Source organism: Cornus florida, unplaced genomic scaffold (genome assembly GCF_030987335.1).
Source record: "Cornus florida cultivar Cherokee Brave unplaced genomic scaffold, ASM3098733v1 CherokeeBrave_3.0.0_Hap2_Chr02, whole genome shotgun sequence".
NCBI lineage: Eukaryota > Viridiplantae > Streptophyta > Magnoliopsida > Cornales > Cornaceae > Cornus > Cornus florida.
This window is the reverse complement of record NW_026775572.1, coordinates 71,379,894-71,396,926: the sequence shown is the minus strand read 5'-3', so window position 1 is coordinate 71,396,926 and position 17,033 is coordinate 71,379,894. Positions and strand designations below refer to the sequence as shown.

The 17,033-nt window shown below is 38.8% G+C and overlaps 1 protein-coding gene across 1 annotated transcript in view; it reads left to right on the top strand.

The window, feature by feature from the left end:
• Nucleotides 1–448: 448 nt before the first annotated feature.
• Nucleotides 449–17,033, top strand: part of LOC132295305 (mediator of RNA polymerase II transcription subunit 23) — a 77,351-nt gene continuing 60,766 nt past the window's right edge. Inside the window, exons 1-5 of the mRNA XM_059793512.1 lie at nucleotides 449–750; nucleotides 856–899; nucleotides 10,509–10,608; nucleotides 10,706–11,689; nucleotides 12,906–13,146. Coding sequence (XP_059649495.1) covers nucleotides 664–750; nucleotides 856–899; nucleotides 10,509–10,608; nucleotides 10,706–11,689; nucleotides 12,906–13,146 — 1,456 coding nt within the window. The 5' untranslated portion in view covers nucleotides 449–663. The remainder of the gene's footprint in view (nucleotides 751–855; nucleotides 900–10,508; nucleotides 10,609–10,705; nucleotides 11,690–12,905; nucleotides 13,147–17,033) is intronic.

Genomic DNA, 17,033 nt, shown 5'->3' with positions numbered 1-17,033 from the left:
TGACGACCCATTTTCGAGCCACAATCATTTCAGATTCTCCGATTCCTGCCTTGTTCTTCGACCAAGACAACAAAAGAGCAAAGATCGGTGGTCGGTTTGGTGGATTTCAGCCAAACAAGCACACACAGCACAGTTGCCCCAAAATCACCTCCGCTTGAGCTCTCTAGAAACCCTAGAAAATGACTGAAATGTTTTAAGTTTGGTTTATATACGTGTTGCAAGTCTGGTTTAAGTGGTGTTTTTACTTCTTCCGCTACAGTGATTATTTGGGCCAACAGTACCCAAAACACGGTAACACAGTACCCAAAACACGGTAATATTTGGCCCAAAAATTGAATATGTTTTGACACTATTGGCAACAAAGTAGACCGAACCAAACTTGTTTTGGGCTAAAAAATTACTACGCCTGCAACAAAAACACATTAAGCAAAACAAATACCGGCCCAAAGTCCATGCTGTATGAACTGGCGATATCAAATCCAAAAAGCCCCCATTTAACTCTACAGTGGGTGTCGACTAGTCGGCGAATCTAGAGAAGGGTCTCTCGTCTCTGCCCTTTGCCAAAGTTTTGTTCTTTCGGAAATTCATACTCCCAAGTGAGCTCTGTACCAAAGTTGTTGAGAGGTCGGAGAATTACTGTGGTCGCCCAACCCAACCCAGAAAATGGATCAGAGCCAGAGGGCTTCGAGGACTTACCAGTTCCACCCTGCCAGACCCGCCATTATCGACCTCTTCAACCTCTACTTAGGAGTGAGTAATAATAATTCTCTATTCCATCTTTTTTATTTTATCTATTTCAAAACCAAAACTTTGTTTCTTTCTCATTTTATTTCCATTTTTTCTTCAATTTTGCAGAGAAGTGCCCGCCAAAAGCCAGAAGACTCAATCCGAGAACCACCGTAAGTTTATTTATTGTTTTTGAAGTTTTAGTTTTGCTTTTGAACTTCTAAGATCATGATGGGTTTGTTCTTCAGTTATTTTTTAGGGTTTATGTTTTTGGGTGCAAGTTGTATGTCGTGATGATGATTTAATTATTTACTCTAATTTAATTTGAGATAGATTACATAGGGGTGTTTATATTCGAGTTTGATTTTTATGGTTGCTATCTAATTGTCAGCAAATTGTTAGTCAGGTACAAGTATTGGTTTTAATTTTATATTATATATATTTATATATATATACTGTAGTAAAAAAGACAAGTGCAATGAACATTATTAAAAGCTACATAAAGTTATCAGAACTTAAGAGTAAACCAACAATGTATTGGAAAGTTATAGTAAATTGATAATCATCTAAATTGGGAAAGAAACATAATAACAATATATATATTCAATATAAATGTAATAACTATGATAATTATGATAATATTTTGTATTTACAAACACAATTATTGAAAAATATACAATATCAATTTGAAATCGTAGGACCTTGAAAATCTAGAAGAACAAAAATGATTTGGATTGGTAGCATAGGTTTTGCTTGCACTTAGGAATTATACGGAATATTCAGAAAGAGAAAGTGGAATAAAAAGAAGCACAGTTTGAGAAATCTTAATAATCACACCTTTAGAATAAAGCTTTAAAACTGCAGTGTAAAAATACGTGTCACATTTCTCTCTCTCTCTCTCTCTCTCTATTTATATATATATATATATAAGTACATATCCTTACATGTGTGTTGGGTAGATATGCATATATATTAAATCAATTAGTTTGCATATTCTGAAGTCAGATATGAGAGAATTTCTAAACTAATTCGATGTATTATATATAGAGTTTCTGATTTGAAAGCTCTTTGCTTACAAGTACAGTTTTGTCCCAAAAATAGAATTAAAAAAAGAAGAAGAGAGAGTTAGTGTTTACCAGTAGAGTTTGTCAAAAGTAAAAAGAATAATTTGTGTTTAAGATGGTCTCTGGCTCTTGTATACCTTTTTGATAAAATAGTATAATATTAGATAAAAATTAGAAGCGTGAATTACTTTGACCACCCCTGAGGTTTGCCTTTATTACTCATGGTTCAAACATTTTGAAGTATAACCGACACCCCTGTCAGAGTTAACATTTGTTAGATTTGTTAACAGTAGGGGTGAGTTTTCCATTATAACCCCACATGTGAAGTACGCGTCATGCTAACGCAAGATACCCAAAGTGCGAAAGACGATTTTGCTTTACGATTATATGGATAGTATATCTCACCAAATCTTCCTGAGAAAGCAAGATGATTTATATGAATATGATTAGATAACGGGCCAAACTCCAACTCGGAGGGGGAGGGGGGGGGGGGGGGATTTGCCCAAAGCTGCTTCTATTATGCCATCTCCTTGTTGTCCCCGACCTTGGACTAATGTATGTGTGTATATATAGATATACACATACTGCATATTTTATATACATATTAGCTCTCGTTCTTACTATCTTTTCTGCAATTTTCAGTGTTTCTCAATATCCCACTCCAAACCCTAAACGCCCTTATGTATGGGCTACAAGAGAGTAGTAAACAGGGTCCATGACCCGCAAAAAAAAAAAAAAAAGAAAAAAGGGTCAATCAATGGGTCATCGGGTTGTGACCCAAAACCAAATTCGGGCCACAACATCACAAATCTCCACCATGGCTCGAATTATACCAAGCTCCACAATCTCAAGCTACTTCTTTCGCCTCCTTCACATTTCCCAAAGGGCCTTGACAACTATAAACACCAATCAAGTCCAGACAGTGTCTGAACTTAATAGTAGAAACGACCTTAGTCATCATATCCGCCGGATTTTCTATTGTCCCATTCTTCCTCAGTACAATAGCACCTCGTGCAATCTGAAGTGCAACCTGACATTAATTTACTTGGTCTTCTCATGGAACATCCAATTTTTAATCGCACTCTAGCTTTTGCAGAACACAATCAAATCATCCTGCTGCAAGCCCAAATCACCAACCAAACCTTTCAACCAGATAGCTTCACTATGGGCCTCAGTAGTAGACAATTGACTACAAAGTCTGAAGTGAGCTACCGATGGAGTACTCACAGGTTTGGTGCTTGCTCACTAAAGCCTTCCAGCACCTTCTCAATGTATTTCCTCCGTGACAAATACAATCTGCCTACTAGTCTATCCTTGTGAATTTCCATTCCAAAAATTCTCTTTGCAGCACCAAGATCCTTTATCTCAAATGCACTACTAAGCTAAGCCTTCAACATGTTAATTTCCGACATGTTTCTGCAAGCTATCAACATGGCATCACCATTCAGCAACAAGTATAAATATGAACCATCAAAGAGCAACATGTGATGCACACAATTGTCAAACTCACCTTATAATAGCCACTCCTAACCATAAAAGTGTCAAATCGCTTGTACCACTGCCTATGAGATTCAGTAGTTGAATTGCCCGACCGACGCCCCTCTTGCCCGACTACCTTAGCCCATACAAGGATTTCTTTAGTAGGCAAACATGATCTTCCTTTCCCAGAATCTCAAACCCCTCAGGTTGACGCATATAAATCTGCTCTTCCAACTCACCATGCAAGAAAGCAGTCTTCATATCAAGTTGCTTAAGCTCCAAGTCATATAGAACAACCATAGCAAGTAACACCCTGATTGTGCTATGTTTTACCATAGGAGAAAAAACTTCATAGATTTCCACCCCTTCCCTCTGTGCATAGCCCTTCGCTACCAAGCGTGCCTTGATCCTCGCATCTTCCACTCTTGGAGTTCCTTCCTAATTCTTGAAGACCCATTTACAGCTCACAATCTTCTGACCCTTAGGCTTCTCAACTAGCTCCCTAGTCTAGTTCTTATGAAGAGACTCAATCTCCTCCTCACTCATGGCAACAGACCATTGTACTGACTCTCCACCTGTGATGGCCTAATGATAACTACCGGGTACTTGCTCATTAATATCCTCTGCCACACTAAGTGCATAAGCAACCGAATCAACATGAGAAAACCCATACTGAGGTGGCCTAGTCTCCGTCCTTGGTCTGTCTCTTCCTAGTTTAATTAGGTTTCTTTTTTAAAGTTGTATTTTATATTGGTAATTTCTTGTTTGACAAGTCTTGAGCTCTAAGGAATTGTAAACCTTGGCCAACAAGGAATCGTGTTTGTACCTTTATAAATAGATACCTTTGGGTTGAGACTTATGAGATTAAGAGAGATGTAGTCTCATAAGGGAGTTGACGGGTAGAGGTAATTTATGGATTGGTAGAGTAGGAAAAACACCGGTGACATTGGTAGCGAGGACATAGGTTCGTGAAGTGGTTCATGGTGAAAAGGCATGTAAACAATGTTGGTACTCTAGTGTGTATACGGAATCATAGTGGAATCTCTTCTCATCCGTGGATGTAGACTTGTTTTGGTCAAACTAAGTTATATTTTGTATTTTTGTGTGATTTTTTTGTTGGCTTTCATTGGATCTTTGTATTGTGCGTTTTCGCTGTCCGAACAAATTGTTATCAGAGTTAAAGGTGAAGGAGATCCAGAAAACACAGGGAGTCTCAACACGTGTTGCAACAGGTTTCGCCGTTTCGGTTGTAGGCAGGGGCGAAGCCAGTGAATGCCCAAGGGGGCATGTGCCCCCATTGCCCTGGCCTGCCCACTATAATAGGTCCCTAATTGGCTTGCCCACTATAATAGGTCCCCCATTGCCCTGCCTTGATTTTCTCTCTCTTTTTCAGATTCCTGTTTCTGTGGCTGAGAGAATTGAGAGATTGCACTGTAATTTTCTGTGTTGGGGGGGGGGGGGGGGGGAGTGTGTAAGCCGATTCAGAGGGGAGTTTTAGGGATTAGGAGGTTGGTGCCTTTCAATAAGGCTTTCCTTGGGAAATGGTTGTGGAGGTTTGGGTGGAGAGGCATTGGCTTTGGAGGAGGGTTGTCACAAACAGGTTTGGGGAAAGCAGTGGAGGGTGGAGCTCTCTTGAGGTGCATTGTCCTAGGGGGGTGGGCGTTTGGAGATTTATTTGGAAGGGGTGGGATGATTTCTTCAAACATGTTCGTTTTTGGATCAAGGATGGTAGGAGGATCAGATTTTGGGAGGATCCTTGGTGTGGGGAGCTTCCGCTTGCTCTTGCTTTCCCACGGTTCTTCAGGATTGCTTCGGATAGGCAGGCCATGGTGGTTAACTGTTATAATCTTGATAACGGGAGACTATTTTGGGATGTTCATTTTAAGAGGCCCTTTTAGGACTGGGAGATTGAGGATGTCATTCATTTTTTGGAGTTGTTGTATCGTTAGGTGATTATGGCTGGGGATTCTGATAGTTGGTTTTGGGATTCAAACTCTTAGGGTCGTTTTGAGGTTCGTTCCTTCTTCAGTTGTCTTACGGAAGAGTCTGGAGGCCACTTCCCTTGGAAGTCTGTTTGGCGTTCCAAGGCTCCCCTCAAGGTGGCCTTCTTTGCTTGGACCTCTGTCTTGGGTAGGATTTTAACCCAGGATAATTTGAGGAGGAGGAATCAGGTGGTGGTTAATTGTTGTTACTTGTGCTTGCGTGATGAGGAGATAGTGGATCACCTTCTTTTACATTGCAGCATGGCCAAGAACTGTTGGGTTTTGATGCTTGGTTTGTTTGGGATTCCTTGGGTTATGCCTAGATTCTCTAGAGGGATGATTGAGGCTTGGAGAGGTGTTTTAGTGGGGGCTCTTTTTCAGGATGCTTGGAGGGCTACGCCTCTTTGTATTTGGTGGTGTATTTGGCTAGAGAGAAATCAAAGATATTTCGATGGAAAGGAGAAGCCTATTTCTATGTTTAAGTTATCTATTATTTTCACTTTTTTTGTTGGGTTACAGGGAGATATTATAGATCTATAGAGGAGATTGTGGTTTTTTTAGCCTCTTTGAAGGCTTGAGGCGTTTTTTTAGCCTTGTATGTTTCTTTGGGATTCGCTCCCCTTTTGAGCGCTTTTTATAAATTTTTACTATTTAAAAAAAAAAAAAAAAAAAAAAAAGATTTAATGGAGAAATCAGTGGAGGGACATCTTTTAGTAATTGATGTTGTTTCCTATTATTGAAGATTTAGTGTTATAGAGGAATCAGTGGAGAAAAATCCTTCTTGTTTCCTATTTTCTATCTCTTTCCATTCTCATAATTTTTTCTCCTATATAAAAGAGCCTCCACCATTGTATTGTGCATGAATTAAGAGAGAATGTAATGAAAGAGATGTAACCCTCTAGGCTCTTTGTGTCGTGGATGTAAGCCCTAGTGGTTGAACCACATTATATTTTGTGTTCTTTATGTTTTAATTTCTCTCTTCAACTTTTATTTTTCTTTCAACATGGTATCAGGGCATAATTTATCTTCCTAGGTTCGGACCCCTATTTTGGGGTATTCCCTTAGCATTTGAAATGTTGCTAAGGGTTTCTCGGTGCTATTTGTGACTTGTTTGGGCTGTCGGTTTGTTCGGCAGTAATGTTCTTCGCCTTTGCCGTGTTTTCGGCAGTTTTTATGGACTTGTTTGGGCTGTCAGTGTGTTCGGTGGCATTGTCTTCGTCTTTGCCGTGTCTTCAGCAGTTTTTATCGGCTTGTTTGGGTTGCCGATGTGTTTGGTAGCATTGTCCTCGCCTTGCCGTGTCTCCGGCAGTTTTTTGTTGGCTTGTTTGGGCTGCCGGTGTGTTCAGTAACATTGTTCTTCGTCTTCTCTCTTCATCATTCACACTTGTTGCTAGTTGTTATCTCAATGGCAAGTTGGGCATTCATGCTCTAACTTGAGGGGGGGTATTGAAGATTTAATGAAGAAATCAGTGGAGGAAAATCTTTCAGTAATTGATGTTGTTTCCTATTATTGAAGATTTGGTGTTATAGATCAGTAATTGATGTTGTTTCCTATTATTGAAGATTTGGTGTTATTGAGGAATCAATGGAGAAAAATCCTCCTTGTTTCCTATATTCTATCTCTTTCTTTTTTCATAATTTCTTTTCCTGGAGCTTCCACCATTGTATTGTGTATGAATTGAAAAAGTATTATAATAAAGTGATGTAGCCCTTTGAGCTCCTTGTGTCGTGGATATAGGCCCTAGTGGCTGAACCACGTAATATCTGTGTGTTCTACTCGTTTGATTTATCTCTTCGCTTCCGTTTTATGCTCATTTTTCTCCTCTTTTACTCTTTAAATTCCTTTTATTTCTTAAAAAAAAGAGAGTTAATTTTCCCATCTCAACTACGCTCTAATTCTTTTCCTTTCAAAGTTTTTGTCATTTTTCTTTCCTTTTTAATCTTCTTCTTTGTTTTTTCCATCTACTTCTTATAATAATAATTTCCTTCTTCATTATTTACCCTCCCAACCCAACTTATCAAAAAAAAAAAAAAAACCCAGCGAGTTGAAGTCCTGGCTCTGCCCCTGGTTGCAGGTGGAGTCAATTGACTTGGTTGGTCATGATGGTCAAAAAATTGTGATGGGTTACATGGCATGAAACTCGAGTAGTCAAGGTGGAGCGTTGGAAGTTTGACTGATCTTGGAGCGTGCAAGGTGGACAATTGAAGTTTTGTAGGAGGATTGTCAAGGCTGAAGCTGTAATGAATTGTCATGATTTGCTGGATGGAATTTGAGCCAAGGTGAAGATTGTTAGAAATTTTGTTTCAAATTCCTAGTCTAATTAGATTTCTATTTTAGAGTTGTATTTTATTAGATAATTTCTTGTTATACAAGTTTTGGGTTTCAAGAAATTGTAATCCTTGTCCAACAAAGAATTGTGTTTATAACTCTATAAATAAATACTTAGGTTTTGGGTTGAGATTATGAAATTGAGAGAGATGTAGTCTCATAAGGGAGTTGATGGGTAGAGGTAGTTTATGGGTTGGTACAATAGGAAAAACACTGGTAGCGAGGAGATGGGCTCGTGAAACTTTAGGGATATTCCGTATCAGTTGCCCCCTGTTCCTGAGCTTGCCTGTCAAACTTAAGGAATGCTAAGTAGCCTTCGCTCTCCTTTTCCTGACTGAAAGCTGTTTTGAAGATCATGTTCTGGTGCCCCGACCAGCGTGCTCTATTTAGGCAATGCCCATGATTTGACATTTGTTTTCCAAGGATGTCCAACAGAAACCCTTACTTTTATCGTCGGATTGTGCTACTTTTAATATGGACGAAGCATACTTGAACGTCATTGTCTCGCCCCTTTAGTTAGGGGAGTAGTTTGACCCCTCGTCCATTTAACAAGGGAAGGAGGTGAAGTTGACCCCTCATCCCTTTAATGAGGGAAGGAGGCATAGGTGGCCTCTCGTCCCTTTAATGAGGGAAGGACAATTACGAGCTTCACTCAGCCCACCCCTTTAAGAAGGGGGGCCTTTAAATACGGAGTGTGATGATTTTGATCTCCTTTAATAAGGGACAATTACGAGCTTCACTTCAATCGTGAATCAAAAGAAGCAAAAGAGTCCATCCACAGGATGAAAGACTGACCTCAGTGCCAAGAACACAAGAAAAGGGGGTGGGTGAAAGGACATCTGATATAACAATAGACTAATAAAGGTGACTCCCTTCTTGAAGGAATATATCGGGTAGGGTAGCCGTGGAGTACCTTCCTTCAATATGAACTAGTAACTTGAGCAATACCTATTCTCTTTGCTCTTGTGAAACTACAATTATGACTTCACTCAGCATAGACCCTTTTAATACGGAGCACGTCAATTTTGATCCCTTTTAGTACGGGGAACGGCAATTACGAGCTTCACTCAGCCTAGGTCCTTTTAGTATGGGGTAGGTTGATTTCGATCCCTTTTAGTAAGGGGAACGTGTCCGCCCCTTTAGTAAAGGGGTTGTACCAAGATACGTAGTAGACCGCCAGCATTTATATCACTTTTTGATGAGAGTCAAGTGCATTTTTGTGCATGGTAGGCCAATAATATCCTGACCGAATACGTGTCCCTCGTATTACCTCCACGAATACCTTCGTGTATCTTCTCAAAATATAGTCAGCCTTCCATCACCTAAATAGGATAAAGAGAAAGCCTTTTTATTTATTTATTATTATTATTGTTTTTATAGACTACTCCCTTGATGTGAATATACTTGGATGCTTGGATTTTCACCTTCCGAACGCCTATCCGGTCTAATGGAAGCTTTCCATTCTTAATGCATACTTGACGGTCTTGGGGGTTGGCTCTCTTTTTTGGTGTTTCTAGAACTATTGGCCTCGAGGCCTTGGGTATTCTGAGTTTGAGACCCTTGTGCTTGATGTGGACAAGACCTGGCTTGGGGCCCAGTGGACGAGTGCTTCGTACCCGAGCCGAGTGCTTTGTGTCCGGCGGACGAGTGCTTTTTGCCCTACCGGTGGACCAGTGCTTGATGCCGGACCGGCAGATGAGTGCTTGATGCCCGGCGGCAATGGGGGGGCCTATTGTTCCGACGCTGCCACACCTTACAATCATCTGGGATGGTGAGCTGTATTTTGGACAATTCCCCTTTTTAGAAACTCGCATTGACTGGCTGCCCCCGACATTCATATCCGATCATATTCGAACCATGATTTCTTTAAGGAAACTAGTATATGTTCCAGTAGACAGCGTCAACTGTTGATGCAAAATTCTGCACGGTCCGAAGTCGGGGCCTTTCCCGCAAGAAAAGAGAAATTACGACCGGTGTGGTGCCGGCTGGGGGCAATTTGACGATCAAGTTATTTCTTGAGCCATTATAAGTCAAAGAAAGACTTTGTATTTAATTTTTGGCGTACCTTTTTCAGTTGACCGATTACTCATTTTACAGAAGCATTAATGGTGGTAGTGTTTTGTCATGAAACCAATTCATTTTCCTTGCCCATAACGAATTGAAAGAGTCATCGGAGAGGGTGGTAGTAGTTATCTTTATCTCCTTGAGTTTATCCATACCCTTCGGTTTCTGTGTGGGTTGGACTTCCTAAACGGTCGAATTCTGTATCACGTGCTTCATTTTGTTTTAATTTACTTTTTGGTTAAATGGTTGTTCTGATTAGCATGATGGATTGATTGGTATTTGATAAATTTGAAATTGTCAGTTAGTCAGTTAAGATTCAAAAACTAGTTAAAACTACCAGGAAGACATATTCACTACCCATCTAGGTCTAGATCACGGACCTTGTGCCAACTCCCTATCAGGGCCTAGGGTTTTGGTCCTCACTCCATCAACCTTATTTATTAATAATGATGTGTGTGTGTGTATATATATTCTTGATGATAGTGGAAGAATCTTCTCTTCCAACAACGCAGACCATGTAACAGGTGTAAACAATTTATTGATTTTTTAATTTTTTTTAGTAAAAATATCCAATAAAGCTAACTTATCAAAAAAAAAAAAAAAAAAAAAAAAAAAAAAAAAAAAAAAAATCCAATAAAGCTGCTAAAATGGTGGCAAGCCATGTTCATGCATTGTGCAGTACAAGATTGTAGAAGTACCCATAAAAAACAAAATAGTCAGAATTATATGCAGATTCGTAAAAAACTTTGCAGAGGGTATACCGTCCTCACCCAACAAAACAAACAACTGAAGTGCTGCTCTTCAGTATATAAGTATCTGTCTGCTTTGTTTATGTGTGTTCAGTAATGATAAATTGATGTTCAGGAACAAAACACAGAAGCGTGTAACTGCTCTTAACAGAGAGCTTCCTCCACGGAATGAACAGTTCCTTTTAGACTTCGAGCAGCTTCAGAGCCAGTTTGCTGTAAGTTCCGAATTTGAATTATTAGCATTGCACGATTGGTTCCCCTGATTTTGTTTTTTCTTCTGTTATACTAATTTAATCCACCGATATGGTTCAGGACCAGGAGCAATTGCGTGCTGTAACAGAATCTGTTCTTATATCTATGGTTATTCAGTGTAGTTGTCATGCACCCCGGGCAGAATTTCTTCTCTTTGCTTTACGTAGTTTGTGCAGTATAGGTTACATTCAATGGGATACTTTTCTGCCGTCCCTCCTTTCTTCAGTGCCCTCTGCAGAGATGTCAGTTGGTCAGGGAAATCAATTATTGGCTGCTGTCTCTTCTGCAACTTTATCACAGTCTGGGCTGTTGCCATCTTCAAGCACAATTCCTAATTCCTCTAATTTTCAATCTTCAAATCCTGCATCTCCTTTGCCTTCAGTTCATGGTATTGGATCCCCTACTCAATCAGCAACTGAACCATCATCTTGTGCAACTTTGTCAGCAGTAAAATCATCTGACATCAACTCTGTTGGACAGCAATCTACAGCAAGGATCAATTCATCAATAAGAGAGAATGCTATAAGCAGTCTCCGTCACCTGTGTTGCAAGATCATTTTAACTGGTCTAGAATCCAATTTAAAGCCGGTGACTCATGCCAACATTTTTTACCATATGCTAAATTGGCTGGTTAATTGGGACCAAAGACAACAGGGGATTGATGAATTTGATGGTGCAAAATCTTGGAAACAAGGCAAGGCTCTAACTGAATGGCTGCACAGCTGTTTAGATGTGATTTGGCTGTTGGTTGAGGATGATAGGTGCCGTGTGCCCTTTTATGAACTCTTACGCAGTAGCTTGCAGTTCATAGAAAACATACCAGATGATGAAGCATTGTTCACACTCATTTTGGAGATCCATAGGAGGCGAGATATGATGGCTACGCATATGCAAATGTTAGATCAACACCTTCACTGCCCTACATTTGGAACCCATCGGCTTTTGTCTCAGGCCACTGCTAATATATCAGGTGAAGCTGTGACAAGCATGCGTTATTCACCAATTACATACCCAAGTGTACTTGGAGAACCATTGCATGGAGAGGTGATAACATATTCTACTAAACTATGATGAAAGTTTGATTTTGTTGTACTTTTCCTTTCTTTGTTGATAATAGGAAACTAGAAACTAAAGAGCATTACTAAGAACCCAGATAGGAAACTGGAAACTAAAGAACATTACTAAGAACCCAAAGGGATCAGGAAAATGAAGAAGAGTGAGGAATCTTTTTAAAGAATACTAAACAAGTGAAGAAAATGAAGAACTAAAATGGAAACAAAAACCCCAAATCTCATGAAACCCCTAATCCTCGGGGAGTTGAAAATGGCCTCTGTAAAACTCCATAATGGAAGCTCGATCAGCTGCTAGAGAATTTTTCCTCCTTTTGCTGATTGTGGAATCCACTTGATCTTGGCCGTCAGGGACGCATCAATAGAAGATTTTATGCATTAAGTTTGCATAATGCCAGCACTGAAATTAATAGGAGCCTAACTAACTTGCCACAAAATTTCTGACATCCTTAATAAATAATAGCTGCATTGCTTATAAAGTGCTTCCTGATGGCCTTGCCAAAAGAGCTAGAACCTCCCTCAGTAGTACATTCCACTCCCAATGGTTTGGAGAGAATGTTCGAGTAATTAGTCAAACCTTTTAGAACAAGTTTTTCTTATTGTTGGAAGTCCATGCAATAGGGTAATTTTGCTTTAAGGCTTCACATCTTTTCTATCCTCTTCTGACATGTTTGCATTTCTGGACAAATGAAACTTGACGCCAAATTTATATATTGACTGAATACTAAATCATCTAAATGAGGTTAACTCAATTTTTTTAGAATTATTAGCTTACCTCGTTTGCTTTTATGAGGAAGCGCTATTTGTAAGTATAATAGAAAAAATGTTATTCTTGATGGGTGGGGGAATACTGAAGAATTCTGTTTTATTTTGTTATGTTTTTTCACCCATAGGTTTATAAAACCGAACTTACATGCTTAGCTTATGGAAAACCATATTGAGCTTCTAGGGTTAATAAAACCTCTATCCATTTATCTTTTGTTTGTATTGGCAGAGAAATTAATTTGCTTAACCTTTCTTTTTTTTTTTTTTTTTTTTTGTTTTGTTTTCGTTTTGAGTTAGAGCTGCTGCAACAAAAGATTTATGCAGTTGGATGTCACAAGAATATATTAAGCCTATTATAGTAGTTGTGCAATTTGTATAATGCATCCAACAAAAGTTGGTTTAAACAGTTAATCTTATTGGTATAGGATCTTGCCGCTTCTATTCAAAGGGGAAGTCTGGACTGGGAAAGAGCTTTGCGTTGTATAAAGCATGCTCTTCGTAACACTCCATCACCTGATTGGTGGAAGCGTGTGCTTCTTGTGGCTCCTTGTTACAGGGACAGGATTAATGCTCAAGGACCTACTCCTGGTGCTGTATTTACTTCGGAAATGATTTGTGAGGCAACCATAAATAGAATTGTTGAACTATTGAAGTTGACAAACTCAGGCAATCCTCTCATACTTAATTTTTTTTTTTTGTTTCACTTTTGATTTAAAATATAGTCAAGAATCAGTATAAATACTATGACTTTTTGATGATATTTTACCGATTGCGTTACACTGCTGCTATTATATAGTAAATGGAATCATGTGATGTTTATACTTCTTTTTCCCTATTGCTTCAAAAGTACCAGTGTCTTGTTGATAATAATGGTTATATGGAGATCAAAAGTGTGCTGCGTTAGGCTACTGGAACTAGTTCAAGTTAAATCAAGGTAGTTACATTTGACCAGCCTTTGTTAGCTGAAGTGGCTTCAATTTCTGCTACGAGTTTTCATCATCATCATCGTCCATCCTTGCCTTAATCCCATATGAATGGGGTAGGCCACATGAATTCTCTTTTTCCATTCTTTTCTATTATAAGCATCTCTCCTCTAATATTTAACTTTTTAAAATCATTTCTAATGATTTCATTGAAATTAATTTTAGGCGCCGTCTCTGCATCCTACCCTCTATGCAAATTAACCTTCTCTTCTCACCAGCGCATCTATAGGTCTTCTATGTATATGTCCATACCACCTAAGTCAACCCTCTATAATCTTATCACTTATAGGTGCCACGGCCAAATTTCTCCATCACATTTTGGTTGGTTACCCTATCCTTTCTAGTCACTCCTATAATCCATTTGAACATCCTCATTTCCGCCTAACACTTTGCGGCATATAAAATAGTTGTCTAATAACTACTTATCAAAAAAAAAAAAAAAAAAAAAATAGTTGTCTAATAACTGTTCTATAAAATTTTCCTTTTAGTTATATGGTATACGTTTATCACTCAAAACACCACTCGCTTGCCTCCATTTTATCCAACCTGCTCCAATTCTACTAATTATATAACCATCTATCTCCCCCATGTTTTGTATCAATGACCCTAAATACTGAAATTGTTCACTTTGGATAATCTTCTGATTTTAAAGTGCAACCATTACATCATTAATATCCGTCTCCTTACTAAATTTGCATTCCTTATATACAGTTCTAGTCCTACTAACCCTTAATTCTTTTGATTTTTACGTGTTTCTTCCCCTTTCCAATTTAATTGCTAAGTTTTCTTTAGAAGTGTCCAATAGTACTATGTCATCAGTGAACGATATGCACCAAGGGATGTTTTCTTGTAACTCTTTTGTAATCTCATCTAGGAATAATGTGAATAAATATGGATTAAGTGCAGACACTTGGTGCAACCCCACCTTTATAGGAAGATCTCTAGTCTCACCGCATGTAACGCGAACTTTGTCTTGGGTATTTAGATACATATCCTGAATAATCTTTATAATATGTAGATGTATTTGTATTCTTTGTAATACCCACCAAATTATTTATCTGGGCAACCTATCCTAAGCATTTTCTAGGTCTATATAAAGACTATATGTAGATCGTATTACTTTGTCCTACATTCTAAGACCGGTAGATCCTTTTACTTACTCCTACATTCTAAGACTCGTTGTCTAAGCCAGTAAATAGCTTCCATTGTGGATTCCTTGGCATAAATCCAAATTGATTATTGAACATGTCGAAATATTTTATTATTTTTATTTTTATTAGTTGTTTTTAGCCTTTTATTAGGTGTTTTTATGTAAGATCCCTATAATCATGGGATCACGTAGATAAGATCCCTGTAATTATGGGATCTTGTAGATAAGATCCCCATAATCATGGGATCATGTAGATTTTGGCATTTTTTCTATCTTTCTTTGATTTGGTTTCCTTTCTTTGTACCCTATTCTTGTATATAAATATAGATATTGGCTTTCGGTTTGAGTAAGCCAAAACCCAAAACTTCTTCTTTTTGGTATCAGAGCTAAACAAAAACCTTCTTCTCCCCATCTTCCTCCCCAACGCCGCCACCTTCTCTCTCCCTCTCCATTTTCCCTCACCTCCGGCGCACCTCCATCTCCTCCCAGCCCTTGCGCGGAACCCCTCGGGTTACCCTCTGTTTTTGACTCCTTTTTTAGGAGAATTCCCTTAGGTTTTTTTTATGATCTAAGGGTACTTCTGGGTTTTATTTTTTTTATTTTTTTATTTTTTGTTTTGTGGGCTGCCAGTGTTTGTTCGGCAGCATATTTGGAGGAAAGCGCTGATTTTCAGGCCTTGTTTTTCTCTTCCTCCCTCTTCGAGTTGTGGACCGGCCTTAATTTGGTACTATGAGTGATTCTAGTAGCCAAAATGACACTTTATCTTCGAGCCCACTGCCACAGTAGCCGATACTATTGGTGGGTATACTACTCCCCATATTGTTGTCCCTCCTGCTTCAACTCCTATCAGACCATCTTTTCAAGACTTCAAACAGTTATAGTCCCAGATTGGTCAGCTTCAGCAGTTTGGAGCCTTATCTACCAGGGCCGACTCTTCTACTCCCACAACTACTATAGCTACAGGTACTCCTTCTGCTTATTATGTTAAAGCAGGAAAACCTACTTGGGTTATGGATTCCGGAGCCAATGATCACATGAATGGTGAGTTGTCATTATTTTCTACTCCCGTTACCCCTATTAATCAGGTTGTTAGTCTAGCCGATGGGTCAACCACCATTATTCGTAACAAAGAAAAAGTTCATCTATCCCTGATATTATTTTGGCATCTGTTCTTTATGTTCCTAACTTTGCATTTAATCTTTTATCGGTTAGCAAACTTGCCAAATTACTAAACTGTGTAGTGATTTTCTTTCCTCATGACTGTGTTTTAAAGGATGTGTGTTTGAAGAGGATTTTTGGCAGGGGATATGAGCACGATGGCCTCTACTACTTTAGGGATCCTCCACCGACACCTCCTCCACTTGCTTCAAGCCTTCAAGCCTCTGTTCTTCCAGTTTCCAGGTCTTGTGATTTTTTTTTTCAGACTTTAAGTTTATGGCATGCTCGCCTTGGGCATCTAAACTTTAGGTATTTTTGTCTACTTTTCCCTTCATTAATAACGGCTTGTAACGATAATAAGTCTCAATGTGAGATTTGTGAGCTTTCTAAGCATACTAGAACCAGTTATATTTCTCCTATGCATCGTGCACCTAGTATGTTTGATCTCATACATTCTGATGTGTGGGGTCCTTCTCCAGTTATTGCTTTTTCGGGACATCGTTATTATGTCACATTCATTGATGATTATTCTCGTTGCATATGGGTATATTTACTTAAAAAGAAATCTGAAGTTTTTCCCTTGTTCACTCAATTCCTCTAAATGATCAAAACTCAATATAAAATTGTTGTTAGGATTATTAGGTCTGACAATGGTCGTGAATATGTTTCCAATGAGTTTCGGTCTCAACTTAACCAACGGTGTATTCTTCATCAACTTACTTGCCCATATACCACTTAACAAAATGGTGTTGCAGAGCGTAAAAACCGCTAACTAATGTCAGTTGTTCGATATCTTTTAAGTGGTATGAATGTGCCAAAGTCATTTTGGCACATGGCGGTTCTTACAGGTACTTTTTTCATTAATCGTACCCCTAGTAGAGTCTTAAATGGTAAGGCCCACTTAGCTTGATATTACTCTTTTTTCCATCATGCCTCGGGTGATTGGATGTACATGTTTTGTTTAGAATCGTAGCCCTTCTTGTATTAAACTTAATGACAAGGCCATTAAATGTATCTTTTTAGGATACTCTACCATGTCAAACGGTTACCGGTGTTATGTTCCAGTACACAAACATATGTATCACTCTCTTGATGTCACCTTTCATGAGCATACCTCTTTTTATGGTTCAAACACTATCTTGCAGGAAACTTATACTCTCGATCAAGAGGCTTCTCATCTTGCTCGTCCTCTTCCTATTTTCTAAGAAGAGCCTTCTCTTGTTGTTTCCTCACCCCTTTGCAGGTCTATTCATGTCGCCTTC